The sequence below is a fragment of the Alternaria postmessia genome (genome assembly GCF_024291825.1).
Source record: "Alternaria postmessia strain BMP 2775 chromosome Unknown scaffold_127, whole genome shotgun sequence".
NCBI lineage: Eukaryota > Fungi > Ascomycota > Dothideomycetes > Pleosporales > Pleosporaceae > Alternaria > Alternaria postmessia.
The window spans coordinates 38,104-58,554 of NW_026260200.1; the positions used below are offsets into that span (position 1 = coordinate 38,104).

At 51.8% G+C, this 20,451-nt stretch overlaps 6 protein-coding genes across 6 annotated transcripts; 5 read left to right on the forward strand and 1 right to left on the reverse strand.

Moving 5' to 3' along the window:
• Positions 1 to 25: 25 nt before the first annotated feature.
• On the forward strand, positions 26 to 1,960 carry J4E82_010461 (uncharacterized protein; the record flags this gene model as incomplete). Its single annotated transcript, XM_051736673.1, has 6 exons — positions 26 to 246; positions 307 to 417; positions 472 to 732; positions 780 to 1,026; positions 1,075 to 1,388; positions 1,438 to 1,960. 6 exons carry the CDS (start codon positions 26 to 28, stop codon positions 1,958 to 1,960), a joined length of 1,677 nt encoding a protein of 558 aa, XP_051583577.1.
• Positions 1,961 to 2,433: 473 nt separating this feature from the next.
• J4E82_010462 (uncharacterized protein) lies at positions 2,434 to 5,598 on the forward strand (the record flags this gene model as incomplete). The annotated part of the gene is made up of 3 exons (XM_051736674.1): positions 2,434 to 4,299; positions 4,351 to 4,470; positions 4,537 to 5,598. 3 exons carry the CDS (start codon positions 2,434 to 2,436, stop codon positions 5,596 to 5,598), a joined length of 3,048 nt encoding a protein of 1,015 aa, XP_051583578.1.
• Positions 5,599 to 6,345: 747 nt separating this feature from the next.
• Positions 6,346 to 8,504, forward strand: J4E82_010463 (uncharacterized protein; the record flags this gene model as incomplete). Its single annotated transcript, XM_051736675.1, has 2 exons — positions 6,346 to 6,634; positions 6,685 to 8,504. 2 exons carry the CDS (start codon positions 6,346 to 6,348, stop codon positions 8,502 to 8,504), a joined length of 2,109 nt encoding a protein of 702 aa, XP_051583579.1.
• Positions 8,505 to 10,703: 2,199 nt separating this feature from the next.
• Positions 10,704 to 11,711, reverse strand: J4E82_010464 (uncharacterized protein; the record flags this gene model as incomplete). The annotated part of the gene is made up of 2 exons (XM_051736676.1): positions 10,704 to 11,537; positions 11,586 to 11,711. 2 exons carry the CDS (start codon positions 11,709 to 11,711, stop codon positions 10,704 to 10,706), a joined length of 960 nt encoding a protein of 319 aa, XP_051583580.1.
• A 2,507-nt stretch (positions 11,712 to 14,218) lies between these two features.
• On the forward strand, positions 14,219 to 15,094 carry J4E82_010465 (uncharacterized protein; the record flags this gene model as incomplete). Its single annotated transcript, XM_051736677.1, has 3 exons — positions 14,219 to 14,641; positions 14,902 to 14,985; positions 15,050 to 15,094. The coding sequence occupies 3 exons, from the start codon at positions 14,219 to 14,221 to the stop codon at positions 15,092 to 15,094; spliced, it is 552 nt and encodes a 183-aa protein (XP_051583581.1).
• Positions 15,095 to 18,579: 3,485 nt separating this feature from the next.
• On the forward strand, positions 18,580 to 19,181 carry J4E82_010466 (uncharacterized protein; the record flags this gene model as incomplete). Its single annotated transcript, XM_051736678.1, has 2 exons — positions 18,580 to 18,849; positions 18,936 to 19,181. The coding sequence occupies 2 exons, from the start codon at positions 18,580 to 18,582 to the stop codon at positions 19,179 to 19,181; spliced, it is 516 nt and encodes a 171-aa protein (XP_051583582.1).
• Between the last annotated feature and the right edge of the window lie 1,270 nt (positions 19,182 to 20,451).

Below are 20,451 nucleotides of genomic sequence, written 5' to 3' on the forward strand. Positions count from 1 at the left end.
TTCCAGCACGAATTGAGGCTGATACATGCCCAACTTTCTAGGTAGCCGCGGATCCTCGATAGACGAGACACGACGACACGATGGCGGCGACGAAACTACCAAGGAGGACGAGACTGTCATGGACTCGGAGCAGGGGAACATGCTCTCTCACATCATATCGCAACTGCGACCTGGTGCCGACTTGAGCCGCGTGACGCTTCCCACCTTTATTCTCGAGCCGCGATCGATGCTGGAGCGCATAACAAAGTGTGTAGTACTCCTACACGTACTACGTATGATCATGTCGCAGTGCTGACCGTTGGGTAGCTTTATGGCACACCCCGAGACACTCCTCCCCATTACCAAGGTCGACGACCCAGTGCAGCGATTCGTAGCAGTGACAAAGTTTTACCTGAGTGGTTGGCACATCAAGCCCCCGTATGCATATCTATTGTGTTCCCGCGCCCATAAGCAACAACTGATGTGAGTTAGGGGAGTCAAGAAGCCGCTCAACCCCATCCTGGGTGAGATCTTCACAGGTTACTGGGACTACCCGGACGGCACCAAGGGCTACTACATCTCCGAACAAACGTCGCACCATCCGCCCAAGTCGAGCTACTTCTTCATGGCACCCGAGCACAACATCCGCATCGACGGTACCCTCAAGCCCCGAAGCAAGTTCCTGGGTAACTCAGCCGCGAGTATGATGGAGGGTATTGCAGTCCTGCGGCTGCTGAATACCGGCGAACGATTGTAAGTCGAGCCCAGATATCAAACGTCTCGATGCTCACTACAGTCAGCTTCGTTACACAACCCAACATGTACGCGCGCGGAATACTATTCGGCACGATGAAGTACGAACTTGGCGACCACGCATACATCCGGTGCCCTGAGACAGGACTAACTGCTGATCTTGAATTCAAGACCAAGGGTTATTTCAGTGGAACATACAACGCCATTGGTGGTTACATCAAAGACTCTAGCGGGAAGAACTTGTACGAACTCTCGGGCCAGTGGAACGAGGAGATGTACATCAAGGACTTGACGGTAGGTCTCGGTTGCTTCATTGTTCGCATATGTGCTGATTTTTCATAGACTGGCAAGAAAGAGCTACTTTTCGATGCAGCACATACTAAACACACCCCACCATCGGCTCGACCTCTGGAAGAACAAAACGACCGCGAATCGCAAAAGCTCTGGCATGATGTGTGCGAGGCTGTAAAACGGAGAGATCAGGATGTAGCAACCGATGCTAAGGCTAAGATCGAAGACATGCAGAGGCAGGAAGCTGCGAAACGAAACAGCGAGGGTGTGGACTGGCACCCACAGCTTTTCAGACGCGTAAAGGGTGGTCATGGCGGTCCTGAGGAAGGCGAAGAAGACCTTGACTGGATCATCAACGCCAAGATGTCAGTACTCATCGTCCTTGGGTATGTAATAAGTGCTGACAAAATTTAGTGATGGCAAGACCCCCGATGAGGTCGTCAAACAAATCCTGCAGATATATGCCATCTTGCCCGGTCAAAAGCCAGAAAAGCAGTTCAACATTCCCTCGCGGGCAAATGATGCACCACCACCGCAGCCACAAGAGGCCGCACAGCCAGCACCTACGGAAACATTGCAGCCCGTGCCATCCGAGCCCCCAAGTGTGCAGTCACAGCCAGCAGTCATGCCAGGACAACAAGATTCGAGCGTAGGTCTTCCCAGCAACTTCGACGGAACAACAACCACTCATGCTCCGCTTTCCAAAAACAGCAGCATCCCCAACGATCCTAGCAACCCCCCAACGATACCTCTCCAAAAGCCCATGCCGCAACCCACTACCATCTCACCCGAGAACCGGGAGGTCATCTCGCGTGAACTGCCGCCGAGCAAACTCCTTAATTCAAACCCAGAGCCAGAGCCACGAAAGGACGACCTTCTACGGAGGACAGATAGTGAGACGCAGCAGGAGGATGAGTTCCATGATGCACAATCGTGAGTTCTCTTTTCTCTGGAGGGCTGTTATAGATGCCTATCCTACCCATAATCCGGTGTCATGTTCTGTCTTTTGTCTTGTATACTGTGATTAATGCTCACGATCCTATTTTATAGAGTTGTTGAATCGAAAGAATCCAAGAAGCGCTGCGGCGGTGGATGCTTTTCAACCTGCATCCCGTCCTGAAGCTGTCTTTGTTGTGCTTTCCGAATCATCCCCCTGTCCATCTCATAATGTCTTGTGGGTAGCCCGTTGTGGATGGTTGTGGACGTTGCGGATCTTGCCGTGTGATGCCTAAATCATGTCTGGGATCGTAAGGCTGCAGTCACGCTTTCGGGTATAGTGAAGATAGTGGCGGCGCGCTAACCGTACTTGGCTAATATAACCCCTAACACTTCTACTCTAATTGACCGCTTCACCCTTCGATTCGAAGTATCCAGGATCTCACTTTTTTTCTAGAGCCTTACCTGTCTATTATGGGCTCCTTCGACTGTTACTGTATCTTGTGCGCGGGCACGTTAGATATCGAGGCTGTCAGAATTGGTTCGATGAAGGAAAAGAATCTACGCAAGAGGGATCGCAATGTTGGTATAGCAACGGGGAGGCTAGCTGACACGAGTGCTGAAGAGAACTCTTGCTCGTCGGGAGCCGAGAGTGAAGATGATGACAGCGGAGCGGAAGATGCGCCTGACGACGAAGTCATCAAGAAGCGGCTCAATGAACTGCAAGAACAAGCCGAAGATGATACAGGCTCTGACTTTGAGGATGAGCACGGAACCTCGAATTCTGAATATTCTGAAGATACAGAGTCTGTCGACACCAACGACTTCGACCTGCTTGCGGGAGTAACTGAGATTACAGATGTGGCTATGCGACCCCGCACTCCCGAGCCCGAGCCTACGGAAGAAAGAGACAGTGATAGTTGGTCACAAACTTCTGACTTATCGTTTGAGCTCGATGAGGTCCTTCTAAAGAGTGTTGACGACTGGGAAGAGGAGGACAGCTTCGACCCTAGATTGATCTTGCGAGAAGACTTGCTTTGGATCAATCGGAGCCGCGCACTGGCTCTCAATCGTGAATCTGACCGTGACAATCCCAAAGCCTATGTTTCTGGCAGAGGTCGTTACGGAGGACTCGGCGGGTTTGATGTCAAGAAATCTGGACGAGATCCGAACGATCCTGGTGAATTTTCGTTGAACCTCACGGCGTACTCCGATGGGGAGGAGAACATGGCTTTTCCTTTCCACGAGGCTTGCTTCAACATTCTTGCCAACAGCGTGGGACTTAAAAAGGGACACGAAGTCAACAAAGATGTGATGTGGGAGGTTATGAGAGCCCACCTGGTCGATGAAAGACCGGTCCTGGACGTGAACTATGGGTATAGCATGGCACATGAACAATTCTGGGTAAACGTCCCAGGCGAGGAGTACGTGGTATGTGATCCCGGTCCTCGACCGTCTCTCATAGAAAAGATTCCAGAGTTGTTATCCGGCTCTATTCTGGGTAGAGCTACGGAGGTCTTGGACTTATCGAACAAAGTCCGTAGCGACCCGACCCAAATTCTCCCATACGACATTCTCCTTGAAATTATTGGGTACATGGACACAAAGGACATGCTATCATTCATGAAAGCTTCTTACCACGTCAACAGCTACACGCGTGAAGCTGCCTTCTGGCAACACATGATACACGTTCGTATCTTGCCATGGTTCAACGAACTCGGTCATTTCGTCGAGAATACCAGCACCGATGCAACCGACTACAAAAGCCTCTTTCTTTGGTCTGATGCACTGACCCATCCCGACATCGGGAATCAGGGACCGCTTATGCACATAGCGAACCGACGCAGAATCTGGGAGTGTTGTCAACCACTAGCCTCGCTTTATAAGAGATTAGTAGCCTCGGTCGAGCCCGCTGAACCAGAAGATTCAGAGGAAGCGAAGGCGATTTTGAAGGCCTCCGTGTGCTTGTCCACACCTATGACAATGTACCCGTCACCCAATGACTCGGAGACCACTTCTGCACAGTTCATTCACGCATGGTATGAGATTGGTCATCGGTCCTGCGTCCTCGACACGTATTGGCGACACGATCCTTCGCAAAATATGTTCTTAGTTGGCATCTCCATCACGTTGGGTGGACAAAGGCGACTGTTTGGCAGTGCCGAGGGGAGCTTAGGACGTCCATTACATATCGAGCGAGGGGAATGGATCAACCAAATCATATGCGACATCGACGAGATTGATATATTCAGCCGCAACAACCGCAATTACGATTGGAGCACTTATGGTAGACCTGAGGAAGTAAAGTCACTCACAACTTGTCTCATCAGAGGTTTGCAGGTACGTCTTGCATTATACTTACCCACGAGCAGCGGTACTGATAAAAGATAGATAAAAATGACTACTGGAAGAGAAAAGTCTGTAATGAATCACCGCCTTGCCACCTCTCAAAGGCCGTTTTTGGTGTTGGACAACATGTATCTAGTGGGTTTAACAGGTCAGACTGCTTCGGTAAGTCACTAGATATCATAACGGTGTTTTCTCTCATTCGCAAGCCGCTGCTGACACCATTACCAGAACGGTGCCATCTCACGCCTCGGTCTTCTCCAAGCTTCCAGATTGGACTCAGCATTAACCGCCCGGCTACAATACGACACTACTCAGCAGCTATTCTGGAAGAACCTAACGCGCCTTCCTTACCAGCAGAGACGTTATCCGATATGGTCACATCCTTCTTACCATCACGCTCTCTTCCCTATATCAACTCGCATTTCACCATTCGACCCACCCGAGGAGATGACATCGCATGATATCTTCCTATGGAACAAAATCTGCATTGAAGTCTTCCAGCCTGGTGGAGCGACCATCTATAACTTGCCCAATCAGACAGTAGATGGAGAATCAGCGAAAGAATCGGTGCCATCGACTAGTGCAACAACGACCACTTGCCCTATCACTAGCCCCTTCCCCGGGACAGAAGCTTCATGCACCAACACGACATTCTCATCCTATCAATTCCAGTCCAGCCACGAACTTGCTGCCATTAACTCTGGCCGCACGAAGATCTACAGCAATTACAACTCCTTCGTCGGCTGTCAAACTGCCGTCCCAGCCCAACACCCTCGCTGGACACTTGACATGAATCCCCTCGAGGAAACATTTAGAGAGCTATGGTCAGAGCTCTTAAGCCAGAATTCACAACAATATGACCCAAAGACCGGCGCATCTAACCCATCTTATAACAAAGACAATATTGTTTTTCCCTTGAATAACGAATCCATCACCGAAGTCCATATCGAGCATCAGTATCGTGCTCTTAAGCTCGTTACGCAATCTGGCCGTGTTGGCTATTTTGGACTGCCAGGGTGCAAAGATTGGTGGGTTAGGAAGGCAGTGGAGGGAGAGCGATTTGTGGGGATTAGTACTTGTTTTGGTAGTTTAGGTGGGTGGAGTCAGATGGCGATGAGGTGGAGTCATTGGAAGTTGAGTAGTGTCGGGGTTGTCTTTGAGAGGGTGGATGAGGATGGAGAGGTCGTCAGTAAGGAGAAGCAGAAGATACTGGAGAATAACGGAGAGGGGAAGGTTTTTGAGGAAGGGAAGATCGAAGTTGTTACGACTGAGGAAGAAGATGTTGCGTAGAACGGTGGGAGAGAGTTACTGCGTTCTAAGAAGTCGGGTCGTTGATTGGCGTGTGTTTTAGTCGGGTACGTCGCTTCATTTCTCACATGAAAATGTATCTTGCTTCACAAAGATTTAGCCTAATCATACGGATATGTATTCCAATTGTGTCACGTTCAAAAAATGGCTGTGGCATGGCCCGGCATGCATCAATGGTGATCGGAGTGAACTCGCGCGCGTAACCAGTTAATCAATCGACTCGAAGTCCAATTCGACAGCACTGTAGCCAACTATTTGCGAATCGCAAATCGAGCGCGAGAACACAAGAGGACCAAATGATTACGCCCGACCTTGAGATGTAGCACGGTATGGATAATCCCAGCAAACATGTTCGGATGCACAGGAATTCCGGCATCTTATCACAACATGTTCCGGACCGCTGCGGAAACACCACCACGTCTGCGTGGGACAACGTGCAATCTGACACCGACTTACCTGTGAGTATGAGAACCAATCGAAAACGCCGCGGACCTGAAGATCGACCAAAGCGTTGCTGTAGCGCCCACGATGATGCGTCGCTTCCGCCGCGGGATTCGTTATTGACAGCTCGGTGACATCATTCCTCATGATTTTGCCTGGGCAGCACAGCAACACAGCCTACTTGCTACAAGGTCCAGCTATCTTACCACGCCACGAATTCCGGTAGTTTCTTTAGTGAAAGTCTTGGATAAATACCGCAAAGTATATACTCCACCACGGGAGCCGATTATGAACTCGTCGTGGCTGCGGCTCGACGACGACAACGAGATGCACGACCCCATCGAGGAGCTGCGCAATCCGCGACAGGTCAAGAATGATTTTCTGAAGTATTTGAAAGAGGAGGTTTTCAAATTGAACTTTTATCGCGCGCATATGCTGTACTTCATCATCGTCATCGCAATTTCGTCGGTCATCGTCTATGGGCAGGGTCTTGCTAATGGACCGAAAGAGGTTGGAGGAGCGCACTTGACGTACACTGATGCGCTGTTCCTGTCCTGCAGTGCTATGACCACTACAGGTAAGTGTTTCCGTCAAACAATAACGAAAGCCATAGGCTGATTGGTGTAGGGCTCAATTCGGTTGACCTCGGAGATCTCTCCGGCTTTCAGCAGGCTTGGTTCGCTGTTCTGCTAATGATTGGCAATATCCCTTTCGTCTCGACGGCTGTAGTGCTAATTAGAAGAGCGCTATTCCGCAAGAAAATGGCAGACGTCGTCAAGCATTCGCATACAATGCAACGACTAGTGCGAGACATTGAGAACAGTAATTCGGGTCGAAACGAGAGCAGCAGTAGTGCTGAGAGCGTGCGCCAGCGAGCGAACGGAAAACAAAACAAAGCAGGAAAGAGTACGCAACGACGAAATGATGAGTCGCCGCACGTGAAGATAAAGCCTGTGTCTAGAAGAAGGACATTTCATTACGAGACCGGATTTGGCTTTATACCAACGCCATGGGAGATCAAGTCAGCTCGCAACTTTTTCAGTCGCATACTGGATCGCTTTTCTACAGAGTTGAAGCCTGAGAAACATGACTACGTCTCTTTCAAGCCTCATCTCGACTCCAAAGGCCGCTTTCGAGAGCTTAGCGAGCAAGATCGTATGGAGCTCGGAGGTGTAGAGTATCGCGCACTTCAAACTCTCTTGCTCATCCTGGTCGGTTACCAGGTCTTCTGGTACCTACTGGGTATCACTTTCTTACTACCATACGCATATCGAGGCGACACCAAGAACACACTATACGAAAACCAACCAGGCGCGATCAACCCGGGATGGTGGGCGTTCTTTGCGACAGTGACTGAGTTTGCCAACGGTGGACTCAACGTGCTCAATGCCAACTTCATCCCTTTCAGCGGCAATTGGTTTGTCCTACTTACCGCGGCATGTTTGGCATTCGCTGGTCAGACACAATTCCCGATTCTACTCCGCATTACTATATGGATCATGAAGAAGTTGTTACCAAAAGATTCTCGTATGAGGAACACGATGCAATTTCTCCTGCAACATCCACGACGTTGCTTTATATACCTTTTCCCGAAACGCGAAACAGTATACCTTTTTGCTGTCCAACTCGGCATTGACATCACAGCCTGGCTTTGTTTTGAAATTCTGAACATCGGCATGCCAGACGTTGAAGCTCTCTCCACTGGCACTCGGGTAGTGGATGGTCTCTTCATGGCTAGCGGACTACGTACCAGTGGCGCATACATCATCAACATGAGTTCCCTCGCACCAGCGTGCTTGGTGGCATATCTAGTCATCATGTACGTCTCCATCTACCCGATGACGCTGGTGCTGCGCAAAACGAACACGTACGAAGAGAAGTCGATTGGACTAGAGGAGCACGATAGTAGTGCTGCCGGAATCGCATCACATCTACAAAAACAACTTTCCTACGACATCTGGTTTCAGTTTTTCGTCTTCTTCTTGATATGTATCATTGAGCGAGGACATATCAACAAGGCAGATCCGGGCTTCAGCATCTTCTCGATTCTATTCGAAGTCACATCGGCATATGGTACCGTCGGTTTGAGCCTCGGTGTACCGGGCAAGAACTACAGTCTAAGTGGTGACTTTGCGAGCTTGAGCAAAGTCGTGTTGATGGCTGCGATGCTGCGTGGTAGGCATCGTGGCCTGCCTCTGGCAATCGATCGAAGTATTCTTCTACCTGGCGAAGAGCTTATGCATCGTATGGACCAAGAGTACAGCGCGACGGGTACAGAAAACCCACAAGAAGAAGCAGAGCTAAGGAATGATATCGAGGGAAGTGGTAAGCATCAACAGAAGGCCGGAAAGGGTGACCAGGACCCAGAGGACAGGAGAAGGTCGCAACCAAACAACGAGACTGGTCAGGAAGAGAGGCAAGAGACGGTGTCACAATCCAACCCCTGATGAGAAGGGCCGCAATCGCTGCACAACTCACATGTTTTTTTCGGGAGTACTATCGGCCAAACATGACCCCAGATAGTCAGAGCGATTACGTCGCATTGAAGAGTCACGAGCGCCGATTGACCCAACGACTACTACACGGTCCGACAACCATCCTCCGGATCCGGAGAAGGACGTTATGTACGTATCAGGCGACTATACCGATCCCCATCGCCCCATGCATACATCTTAAGCTTCGGTCACACTTCCAGAACCCCTCACTCATGCATGTACGCACACGCATCACGGATATCACCGAAGTCACTACTTCCTTCTACGTCATCTTCCCCTCAGACTTGCATACAGCAAAATTCTATCAGCCCTACAAGGCTTCCATTCCATCGCGCGCATCCATCGCTCACACGCCACACTTATGCGCCTCGAAACTAAGGCGCTCACAGATCCCTACTAGGTCTCAATCCTAGTTCGCATGAATATCGCCAAACGCACCCTGAAGTGTCCACAGAGGCGGGCCCAACCACACTCACCGGGGCGTGGATCTGCATAAGAACTCGGCATATGCGTGAACCAGGGACATGGAAATTGACTCAGCTTGGGCCCTGAGCTAGTTGGTGGGGAAAGGTGATGGGACGAAAGGATCTTTGGTCGATGAGATGGCGTGTTTTGCAGGGATCCGAGGGAAAGGATCATGGGAGGATTCTCAGGCAATAAGGCATGAATTTCCTAAGATTTGGGAAATTACACAAAACGCACTGGTAAGATGCTAGGCGGACGGACGGGCTGTGGCGCTTTTTGATAGGATCGGTGGGAGCGAGTCAAATGACGTTCGCGGGACGGCGGGAGATGTGCAAAGCTGACATGGGGTCTGTGTTCAAGAACAGGAACACGGCATGCCGAACCTTTGCGCAAATCATGTCTCTTGTTACTAAGATGAATTACATAGTATTTGGAATTCTTAACAGGTTTGCCATGATTGACGGTACTTTGGCGACATGCAGAGTGCGAAGGACGACGCGTATGTTGGCATCCACTTTGCCTCATCACGTGTAACCACACTACCACAACGCATTGACATTTGGCCGCACATGCATGAACTCGAACCACATATCTCGATTATCATCGCCGTCAAACAAAAGTTGGCAGCTTCACGATACAATCTGCCATGTCAGCTGACAATATTACCCGTAGTACCGTTACCAAACCGTTGCGAAAAGCATCTAGTGCGGTGGGAAACGTTTCAACTACCAAACACGCACCCCACCTGGTCAGGTCGCCGCAACGAACAAGCGAACGATCTCAACGGCCGACTAGTTGGAAAGGAAAATCTAGATGCAAGATTCGCTTCGCACAGCGAAACGGAATGTTCCGTTGCTGTTTCACCGGACGGCAGCTGGTGTATGTGCCTTAAGGTTGCGGTACGGTTTGCTGTCATAGGCGGCCTGGGTCACAAGGCTGCCGCTGTCAAGATCGGTTGATGAACGGTTAAGTTACCTAAGTATGTGAAATTCATGATGGTGGCCGTATCGTGCTTGGAAGTGGTTTATGCTGTTTTTATGCAAGTGGTCCAGATGGTTGAAAAGTATCTTTTGATAGCCCTAGTACAGATGCAGTCTTTGAAGTCAAACTCCTCAACGTAGTAACTATACCCTACTATGGTGAATAACGAGTATGCAAATGTATGGAAGGTGAGGTGGACTGTCGTGTTTGACACCCCTCGCTTAACAGGCCGGATTAAGAAGGTAAGTACCGCAAGCGAGATATCAGGACTAAACATGCGCAAGGGTAATGCTCGCTGAAAGTACACATCACAATGAGTTGTCTAGAGCTATGTGGAGATTGAAAATGTGGATATTTTTTGTTCCATTCACTACCGCTAACAAGTACCGCGAAAGATGAATGTCGAACTATCGTGAGAAAGTGAAGCGCGTAGATGCAAGTTACCCAAGTACGCCAAGCCCAGAATGACAAATGTAAACAACTCCTGCGTGGATAATCCGAAACGTGGAATGTCTCATAACCATGCATACCATACCAGTTCCCACATATACCACCGAACCGTTAAGAAGATGGTAGGAAAAAAAGAGTTGATTGAATAGCGAATTAACGAAAGTAGAGAAGTGGAGAAAGTCATTGCCTGTGCCATACCGATCCCAAAGCCCATGGAAAGATTTCAACAAGTACAGGAATTTGACGAAATAATATCTATTTCCTATCATCATTGAGGAGGCTAGCAATTGGCATGTTGTCCCTCGGCGCCGAGCTCCAAGTACCAGCCCTCGCGCGGCCTGAGGAAGGGACAGGCATTGGCAGCACATACGGCATACGCTCTGGAGCCGAAACAGCGCTAATATCCATTGGGTTCATGGGGCTGTAGTGCTTCGCTGGCTCGCTCTGTGCCGGCGAGATGTAAGTCGGGAAGGGGTTGGGCTTGAACATGGGGTTGTGCATGATGCTACCATCGGGCGAGGCATCGGGAGTAGGAGGGCGAACGGCGTTGGAGCCGTTGCGCCAGATCTCCTCGAGCTGAGCGGGGGAAACATCCGCACCGTAGTCGGCGGCGACCGTAGCCCAGAACTGCTGACGGCGGGCTTCGTAGATGGAGCGGAGGCGGTCAGTGTCGACGATCTTAGGCTGATGGGCTACCTCGGTGTTGATGCGGAGACCGTTGAATGGCTCTGGAGAACCACGGGGAGTGAGGGTGCGAGGCTTGGGAAGAAGGATCTTGTGCTGAGATCGGCCTGGGGAGGTGGTGATGGAGTTGGCGCGAACATGAGGACTGCCAGAGTAGCTCATAGGCGAGCTGTGGCGAGAAGATTGAGAGTAGGCGTCCTGTTCCGCAGCCATAGAGTACATAGGAACAGTACCAGACGAGCTGCATGAAGCGTTGGAGGAGACGGAGTTGGTACGCTTGCGGCGATGGCTACCGTGCGAGAGCTGGTGGTAGTGCAGGCGGCATGCAAGCTCGGTCTTCTTGAGATGTGCTGCAATGTGCTTGTAGGGCATCTTTTGCATGCGAGTCTGGAGAAGGTAGGTTTCCTAGCCAATGTTAGCAAGTGTTCGGTAGGTGCGACATAGTTGGCATACCTCTTCTTCAGACCAAGACCTGTTACCGCCGGCTGACATCTTGCGAGCACGAAGGCTGGAAGGGTCAGGGGATTGCGAGTTCATCTCTGGGAGGGGAGAGAGAATCTGGGGCTGATGGTGCATCATGGTGACAATAGTGTGTTGATGGGGTGATAGTATGTTGCTGTTCTTGTTGATGATAGTCGTACTTGGTAGTGGGAATCGTTGAGTCGTGTCCACTAGGGATGTCTGTTCGTCGTAATCGAGTCTGGCTCTGAAAAGAAAGTATTACACAGTGTGTCGGTAAAAAAGGTAATTGCTCAGCAATGTTGATTAAGTGAATGTAGTGCAGCCCAAACCAGTGGGAAGAAAACGAGAGTATTACAAGGCTGCTAAAAAACAAAAGACAGATGCCGATTGAACAGATGCGGTTGAGGCCTCGAAACTTGGGGCAGCGGAGTAATTATAGAGTTTGGACAGTGGTCAAGAAACGGGTCGGTCAGTGTCCACAGACCAGGTCGATTAGCAGTGGCAGTTTCTGAGATTGGCAACGTTTTCAAACCGTCGCCTCTGCAACTCGATTCCTGATCGGCGCCATGGGGCATAGACGGCGTTCGCAGCCAAAATGTTTAGAAGAACCTTGACACGAGACATGTTAAGCCGGAAGTGGAACGGACATGAAGTTGCATACGAAATCGTTGCCTGGGGCTCTGAAGATCTAGAGCGGGACGCATAAGGTTCTCAGCCTCATCGGGGCTACGGGGGCAGTTTCAAAACCGCGCGCGTCGGACTTGGAGCAGGTTTGAAGGAGCGCGAGGTTTGACAATGTTTGGAAAGCTGGAAACAAGCAGCGACCAGTGCCGAAGCGACGGCGGGCGCTAACTCAGTCGGTGCTGTGACAGGCTGCGGGGAGGACTGTGCACCGGCGGTCTACCATTTGCAGTGACAAACAACATTGGCGACGGGCTTTTGAGCAATACCAACGACGATATCTCTTACATTTGCCAGAGAATAGGCTCATTGTAAAAGGGCCGAGTACACGACGAGTGGAGATTATTCGCAACACACAAGTACGCAGATGACGACGCTGTGAGACGGACGAAACGATTACGTTCGGATGGGTCGTGTTCCGCCTACAGCATCAACAGGTCAGGCTCTTCATAAGGCCGAAGCGCTTGGCAGGCCACAAGTGCTGCTATAGGTTGTTAGTGGTAAGGCTGTGGCAGAGCGGTTCCCTCAAACGCTTGTGGCTTGTAGTGATACTGGCGCTGCGTCAGGCAACTGGAGAAGGAGCTTGGCTTGAATGCGGAGCGGAGCCTGGTAGAAAAGGCACCTAGACCCATGACGAAAAGATGGCCTTGGTCGAGCATCAGGACGTCGATTACCTTTGTCTTCCCCGCGCCCAGCAGTGGTGATGAGCGTAATGGCTGCTTGTTTGGCACGACTGTTGCAAGCCGCTGCTGCAGTGGCAGTGTGGAGAAGACAGGGATGGCTCGCACTCGGCGACGATTGAAGTCGGGCTAAATTGCAGCACGATTTCTGCAGTGGTGAAGGCGCTATGAGCGGTGAAGGGGATGTTGGTGAGATGGATTGGAAAATGGAGGAGACGTGTGATGTGGTCGTGTTTGTGCGACTCTCGCCATGACGATTGTGACTTCGCGCGCTGTGTTGTTGACCGATGAAGTTGGAAGGCACGAGCGACTACTCGAGGAAAGAGCGCCCGGTCAATGCACACTGCCCCGCTCCATCCGTCAGCAACTCCGTCATTCATCACGACTACGGCACTCTACATGCGTTGGTAGCGACTCCACGGTGACATGATGTCGGGTCACTCGACTGACTCTGCATGGGAATCGTCATGACACTCATGACAGCATGCACTTGTCTCTTCGACAGTTCCGCCGACACTGCTGGCCCTTATGAATACACGGTCATCATGTCGCGACACCCGATCGGGGGCGCTCCGCATCACTCGCATGAAGCTGAAGACGCATAGAGTTGTCACGCGCTGCGCAATCTACCTCCGCTGCCCTCTAAGCACTCGTCTTGCTGTCCCCGTAACCTCAAAGCCACCTGTTCATCAGAGCCGGGCCCTAGAGCCTGTTACCCCGCTTCTTGTCTGCAGCTGTCCCCGCGTATCTATACCTCGACCACCACCCTCAATTCACTAGCTCAAAAGTACTAGTACTTGACATTACTTGAGATCCCCAGCTTTGGCGCCCACCCCCGCTAGCACCCGGCCACTTAACCTCACAGCGTCGCCCTCGTCCTCCACCATCATGCTGAAGCCATCCTCCCATTCGCTCGTCAAATGCCAACCTGACCCTCTTTGTATCCCTTGTACTTGATCAGCGCTCGCACCGACAGGCCATTTGCTTCCTTGGATATCATGATGATCGACTGCCTTCAGTCTGGCCGTCGTACCCTCTGAAAGTGTCCTGAAGCTGTAATATACGAGCATGACACTACACTCTATAGGCGCATCCTGTTCTCCCCAGTGAAGCTGTCTCGTGCTGCCGTCTGCCTGGCCACGTCTTATCGCCCCGTCTGCAGCCATGTCGTGAGTCTTTTCACTATATCCGTCTCATCTTGCCCCCGTCCTGCGACTCTGGGATACTTCTCCTACTCGGTACCTTGCCGTACGTGCTGACCTTATGTCCCCTGATAGCTCTTCACCATCCACCAAGCGTAGCCTGAAACCGTCGCCCATCGCAGCGAATCCGCAACCAACCGTTCCATACTCTGCGCCTCCAGAGTTGCCTAGTTTACAACCAGCGGCGTCATTCACTACGGCGAATCAAGAAGCTCACCCTGGCGCTCAGCCACCACTTCCATCTCCCACGAGTCGGAAGCGCAAGTCTGTAACGCTCGGACAGTCGCAAGACCAGATGGCCAGTACATCAGATAGCGCAGAGGCGCAAGCAAGTAGTGCAGCGTTGCCTCCAGCAGCTGATGTCGATGCCACGCAGGAGCCGAAGACTAAGAAGAGTCGGACAAATACGCCGTGGACGCCAGCTGAGGAATTGAGGTTGAAACAAATGAGAGATGCTGGGAATAGCTGGAGCGAAATTGCAAAGGTGAGGAAGCCTTCCCGGATATCTGAAATGCCGTGATCCTGCAGAAGAGTTAGCTGACTTAGCCGATGATAGACGTTCCCACAGCGGACAGAAGGGAGCGTGAAGAAACATTGGTACAAGGTAGGCATGGTATGAGCGTCGTTCCACTGCACACACTCTGACGTACCTATCAGGACATGCACTACGCCGAGTTTGCTGAAGATGAAGTGAGTTAGAAGCTGCTGTGATGTTTAATAGAGAGTATGCTGATGAGTAAGAAGAGCGCTGCGCTGCTTGCCGCCATCAAGGAGTATGACGCCAACAAATGGAAGGTCATAGGACAGAAGGTCGGCAAACCTGCCAAAGTATGTCTCGACTGTTGTTACTTGTTTTCTCTTGTGTACAAGCGCTCGTACTGATGTACACCAGGCATGCGAACAGTACGCGAAAGAGAATTTTGGCGGCAAGTACTGAACGACACTTATGATCACAGTCTGCATCTTTCCGGGATTAGTGCGGTGGGGCCCGCTTTATGATACCAGCTTTCCTATCTTGATCGAGCATCGCACGCGCAAAACTGCTGTGGGCATCCGTTCGTCCTTCTTGGTGTTTCCGGACGTGGTTCTCGGCAGCGGAGGCACAAGGAATTAGTCGCCTCCTCTTTTCCCAAAAGATGCTTAGGAGTTTCGGCAAAGCTGGCTACTGTTATTGACTTTTCTCTGGCTTCAGAATCGGGTAATGGTCTTGCTAAGGGTGGTTCCATCCTGGACATAATATCGAATATCTTTACGTAGCAATAATCGGCAAACTACCCATGACCTAACCGTCTGTCAAACGTGGGGGAAGCATCCCAAAGCATGGTTTGTTCAAGGGCCATTGGCCGATCTTGCTTGTGTTATCGTTTCACGTCAACGAACGGTTGGTTTCGGTAGCCTGCAGCGGTTCGATCAAATGTTTCATCGCGTTCGCCACACCTCAACGTTCTGCATCTCCGTGTTGCCGCATGCCGATCTGTAGATGCGGCCAGCAGCTGTGCTATTTGTAGCACACATAGGCGGCCTGGTGTCGGTGTAGCAACTGCGCAGAGGATGATCACCAGTTTTCTTCTGCGATCAGCGGTGTTGTAGGCGATCCTAGCTACGATGGCCACGTGTAACGGCGCAGGTTACCAGACGAACGCTCCGGCTATGCTACCGAACCATCGCAACGGGCGCGATATTCGTCCAAGACGCGCTTGGGCGTAGCCGTCAGGTCGAGAGTAGATTGCGCGACGGGGATGCTTGGTCGCCCACAGGGTTCGACGCGACGCGCTTCTACTCACCATATACGTGCGCTGCACGCGCTCCGCTCACAACGCCAGCCACATGACATGGCAGCATGGTCGCGAATTGCGCCGTCTGTTGGAGGGAGCGTGGTGAGGGCTGCATCGTGCATCTCCGTCGAGCCTATAGTTCGCAATGGCTTGCAACAGCCTAAATGGGTAATGCGCCGTTGGTCGAGTACTTGAAGGTTGGCAGACCATCGCTAGACCTGAATGTCACACATGGAGACGGCGGTGAGGTCATAGCGATGGCTGCAGAAGCAGGGGAAACCCAGCCGCCAGCCGGGGAGTGCGTCTGTCGTGTCGTTCGTCACGTGAGGCTGTTGGTGGTGGCCTCGGTACCCAGGCTCTGGAAGGATGAGGTAGCAACTTCGGAGTAAGCGCAGCCGTGGATGGCGTGCCTGAGGGCGACAGTATGGGTGGCGCACTGGACTCACGATGCCATGTCGGCCATGCAGTCGAGAGATGAGATGTATGCGAGGCTCGAAGGCGGGCAGATCCCGGCCGCTTGAGTGGAATCGTTCCCGAATCTTAGCGTCGCACGTCGAGTTCGAGTCGCTTGCGCGCTCCTTTCCCCACCACCACCGCCTCAATCGCCATGCTCAGCACATTGCGCCTGTCTCAGGTATAATCCATCAATATTCTCCGCAGTGCCCATCTCTGCTCGCCACCAGCACTCCGTACGCCCGCTACTTCTGCAGTACGCCGGAGTGCGCCATCCAATGCGGGCGTCGGGACATTTCTGTGGCTGGTAGATCCCAACTCATGGGGGATGACGAAGCGCATATAGGGCAGGGCCTGACTCTATACCTTGAAACGGCCCACGCATGAGCCAATCTGAGGCCGGTAATGCCTATGCGTTAGAGAACCATGACCGAGAGCCCTGCCATCGCTCGGTCCCACTGCTTACAGGCGGGTGCTACGGCTGCGTAAATGCCGGCAGAGGCAACTGTCCTGCCCTGATCCGAGTACCGCTTCTTTGCAAGCACCATCATGCTCCATGGGGCCCTGAGCCGGGTAAGGTTCTTCCAGGCATAAAGTGCCGTCGACTGAGGCACAAGGTGCGGTAGGCCATTAAGTTGCCATGAAAAATGCCATCATCGTCACGGCACGCTTCTGACAGGCCGTTTGACCCATTCGCCTCCGAGCATGACCCGAGTAGCTCTCCCGCCAGCGCGGTCCTGGCTCCGCGTCTGATAGACTGTGTCTCAATCAATCTGGCATACGGCGTTCACTCGTAGCGCTCCTTCTTTGGGGAATTGCCTCGAGCCCCTGCCGTGTCGCTAGCCGATTCAGAACCTCCTCAATGCACATCTCCTGGCCACCACGCTGCGCCAGGATCCCTCCTGCAGCGCCTGCAACGGCGTTGGAGATCTTTCTGGCGGCATTCTAGAAATAAACGACGATGGCATGGACCGCGCACGCCCCGAGCCCCACAGGCCCCTCGCAAGCCGGGCGAAGTACCTCATGCCCATCTCATTTTGCATCAGCAGCCACTCACGATCTAGGGCTTGCAGCATTGTACTCGTCCAGATCGTGTGCCGGGGGACCCCTCCTTGTCATTGATCACCGCATTATGCTTGACGTAGAATCAGTCCCTGGGCCTTCCCTACTAACTCATTTGGTGCTCCTCAGGAACAGAGCGTCTCGTGGGGACGACCCATTGCTGTACATGCTTGGATCCTGTGTCCGTGTGGCAATCGCACAAGACGGACCGGGCTTTTGAAGGGACGTACTGCCCGAAATTTTTAATGCCTTCTCCCATCAGGCAGGAATCTTATATTCCACGACCACCCCAAGCCATAGGTACTTTTCGTTTGTTCCCTACAAGGCTACTACCTATAGTCCGCAACCCAGACGCTTAACACACGCGATAAGACTCGACCGATGGCGCGTTCCCCTAAGCTCTTCTTGCTCCAACATTTGTCAATATAACAAAAATTCGAAATACCCAAACACGTGCGATACAGCCATCGCAACTCCGAACATCAACTCAAACTAAGGCACCCTTTTTCTGGCTCAGGTCTCACTGCGGCGGCCTGCCAGAGCAACCTAGCTCTGGTAGTCTCCATGCGTGATCGCAACACTGGCGAGTCCCTATCGAGGCCCTTTCCTCGACTACAGCGTACCAGGCGATGCCGGGGAAGAACATCACATACCGACCTCAAACGTCGAACATCAAAATGTCCTCCATTCCCATACCGGACTGCCTCCGGGTTACCACCCTCACTCCTTCCTGCAGCCACACCAGTCTCAAACACTCCAACATGCCGGCGCCGGCCACCATCCTACCTACACAGACATCGAGACACATTCACTACATCAACCCCATCTGTTGCGCCATCACTCCATGTCGCAACACTCTCCATCTTCCTACAACGTGGGCTACCCACCGCCGCCCCAGCAAACCGCCGGACGCAAGCGCAGCCACCAAGACGACTTGCAACACGATCTCCCTCCGAGCTTAGAGCAGCAACTCAATCCTTACGCCCAAGCAACGGGAAGCGTCTCACTACAACACGCGACGCAGGGTTACTCCCTTCAACAATACCCGCCGCCGCCAACCCCACAATCCTCTTTACCTCCCACACATCACCATCATCTACCAAATACACATCGCAATAAGAGACATCACCCAATGGAGGGCGCACCTCCCTCTCCCGCTCAACATCATGGTCCTCCCAGCGTAGTAGGACAAGAGGGAATGCCTCCACCAGCACAACGACCCCGCGGCCCTAAGCTCAAGTTCACGCCCGAAGACGACCAGTTACTTGTCGATCTCAAAGAGAAGAAAAACCTCACCTGGAAGCAAATCGCCGACTTCTTCCCTGGCCGCAGCTCTGGCACACTCCAAGTTCGGTACTGCACGAAGCTCAAAGCAAAGACCACTGTCTGGACGGATGATATGGTAAGTCCCTACCCTAGTCATGAAACGCACGACGTCGTGTATCGCATCCACAATCTCCGACATGCTAACCATAACCGGTAATACAGGTGGTAAAGCTTCGCAACGCCATGCAGGAGTACGAGAACGACCGTTGGCGCATCATCTCCTCGAAGGTCGGCAGCGGCTTTTCGCCTACCGCGTGCAAAGACAAGGCCGAGCAACTAGAGGCAGTAGAGATGGCTGCACAGGAAGAGGAGGAGGAAGAATCACACCGACAACATCAACACCAGGGCACCTATTCCTCGTCGCAAATGGCCGCTGGCCCAAGCGATCCAGGCGCAAATTACCAATGACTGACCGACCTTAATTGCGATGGATTGGCTGGCCAATTCGAGAGTCTACGTGCATGGTGAAGAAAGAAAAAACCTAAACAGATAGCATGAGCGCATGCGGAGACAAGTTGTATTGCGGAGTTCGTGCTGGTCACAAACTTCCCTCCTTGGGGTCGATCTCGGCATTTGCAATACTTCTTTGGGGGTACACACACACAAGCATTCTAATCCCTTTACATATTTCCTTTACGACGTACCACGATTTTGGCCACGGTATACCCTTCCTCTTCAAATATACACTCCTTTAACCAATTACCTGCATACTTTGGACACGACGAACAACTGTTCCTTCGACGCGCAACACATTACCAGCGGGTCCAGCATTGCGGCGGCGTTGGGAAAGATACTGGGTTCAGGCTGGGATAACATCATTTGTGGGGTGTTGAGAATTTGAGTTGACGGGAGACGGCATTGAGAAACAGTCGGCCAGCGTTTCCAGACAGAAAGATATCGGCGAGGAAGACAGTTGGTGTCTCGAGTGGCGTGTCAACTAGTGGAGCAAAAGAGAAGGAAAAGATACCCAGGCAGAGTCGGAAGGGGCGCATTTTCATTGGTCTTTTTATCCCCATCACTACACATTTCCTTTGTACACTGGCGGTATCGTCATCTACTTCTACTTGTTACCACGCATTGCATCTTTTTTCTCCATACATAATCATCGCTTGCTTCCCGACACTACTTTGCAGACATCTCCTTGATCCTCTAAACCTTCTTGGTGTACTACAAGCTCTGAGACAAGGGCGCGTATCTATTCTGCCCGCTATTCTAGATGTACACATTTGTAATCTGTCGTCATCTGTATCTCATACGTCCCGTCGTAATGCATGTATGCCACATGGCACAATTACCGAACCTAATGTCAAATACTATACCTGCGTGTCGTCGCAATATGCGATCGCGCTTCTCGAAATTATGTAAATCATAACCCGCACTTAATATCATAATTTGGAATGCTATTATGCGCATCGTGTTCATGAACGTATGTCAATGCGGAGTATGTGGCCTTTATGGGGTGTTGTCTCATCAACACTGGTTTCAGATCTCGAACTCTGATCTGAGACGCGCATGGCCGCGAGTATGAGGTGAGGATATTAGGCGTGATGTCAGACGTCCAAGATTATCACGAGAGAATAGGTTCAAGGCATGACGCTTTCCAGGCGATGGTGGTGTCATCAGAGTCGTGGTCGGCGAGTACAGCATCAATGCTCAAAACCAGCCTCCATGCCATTGC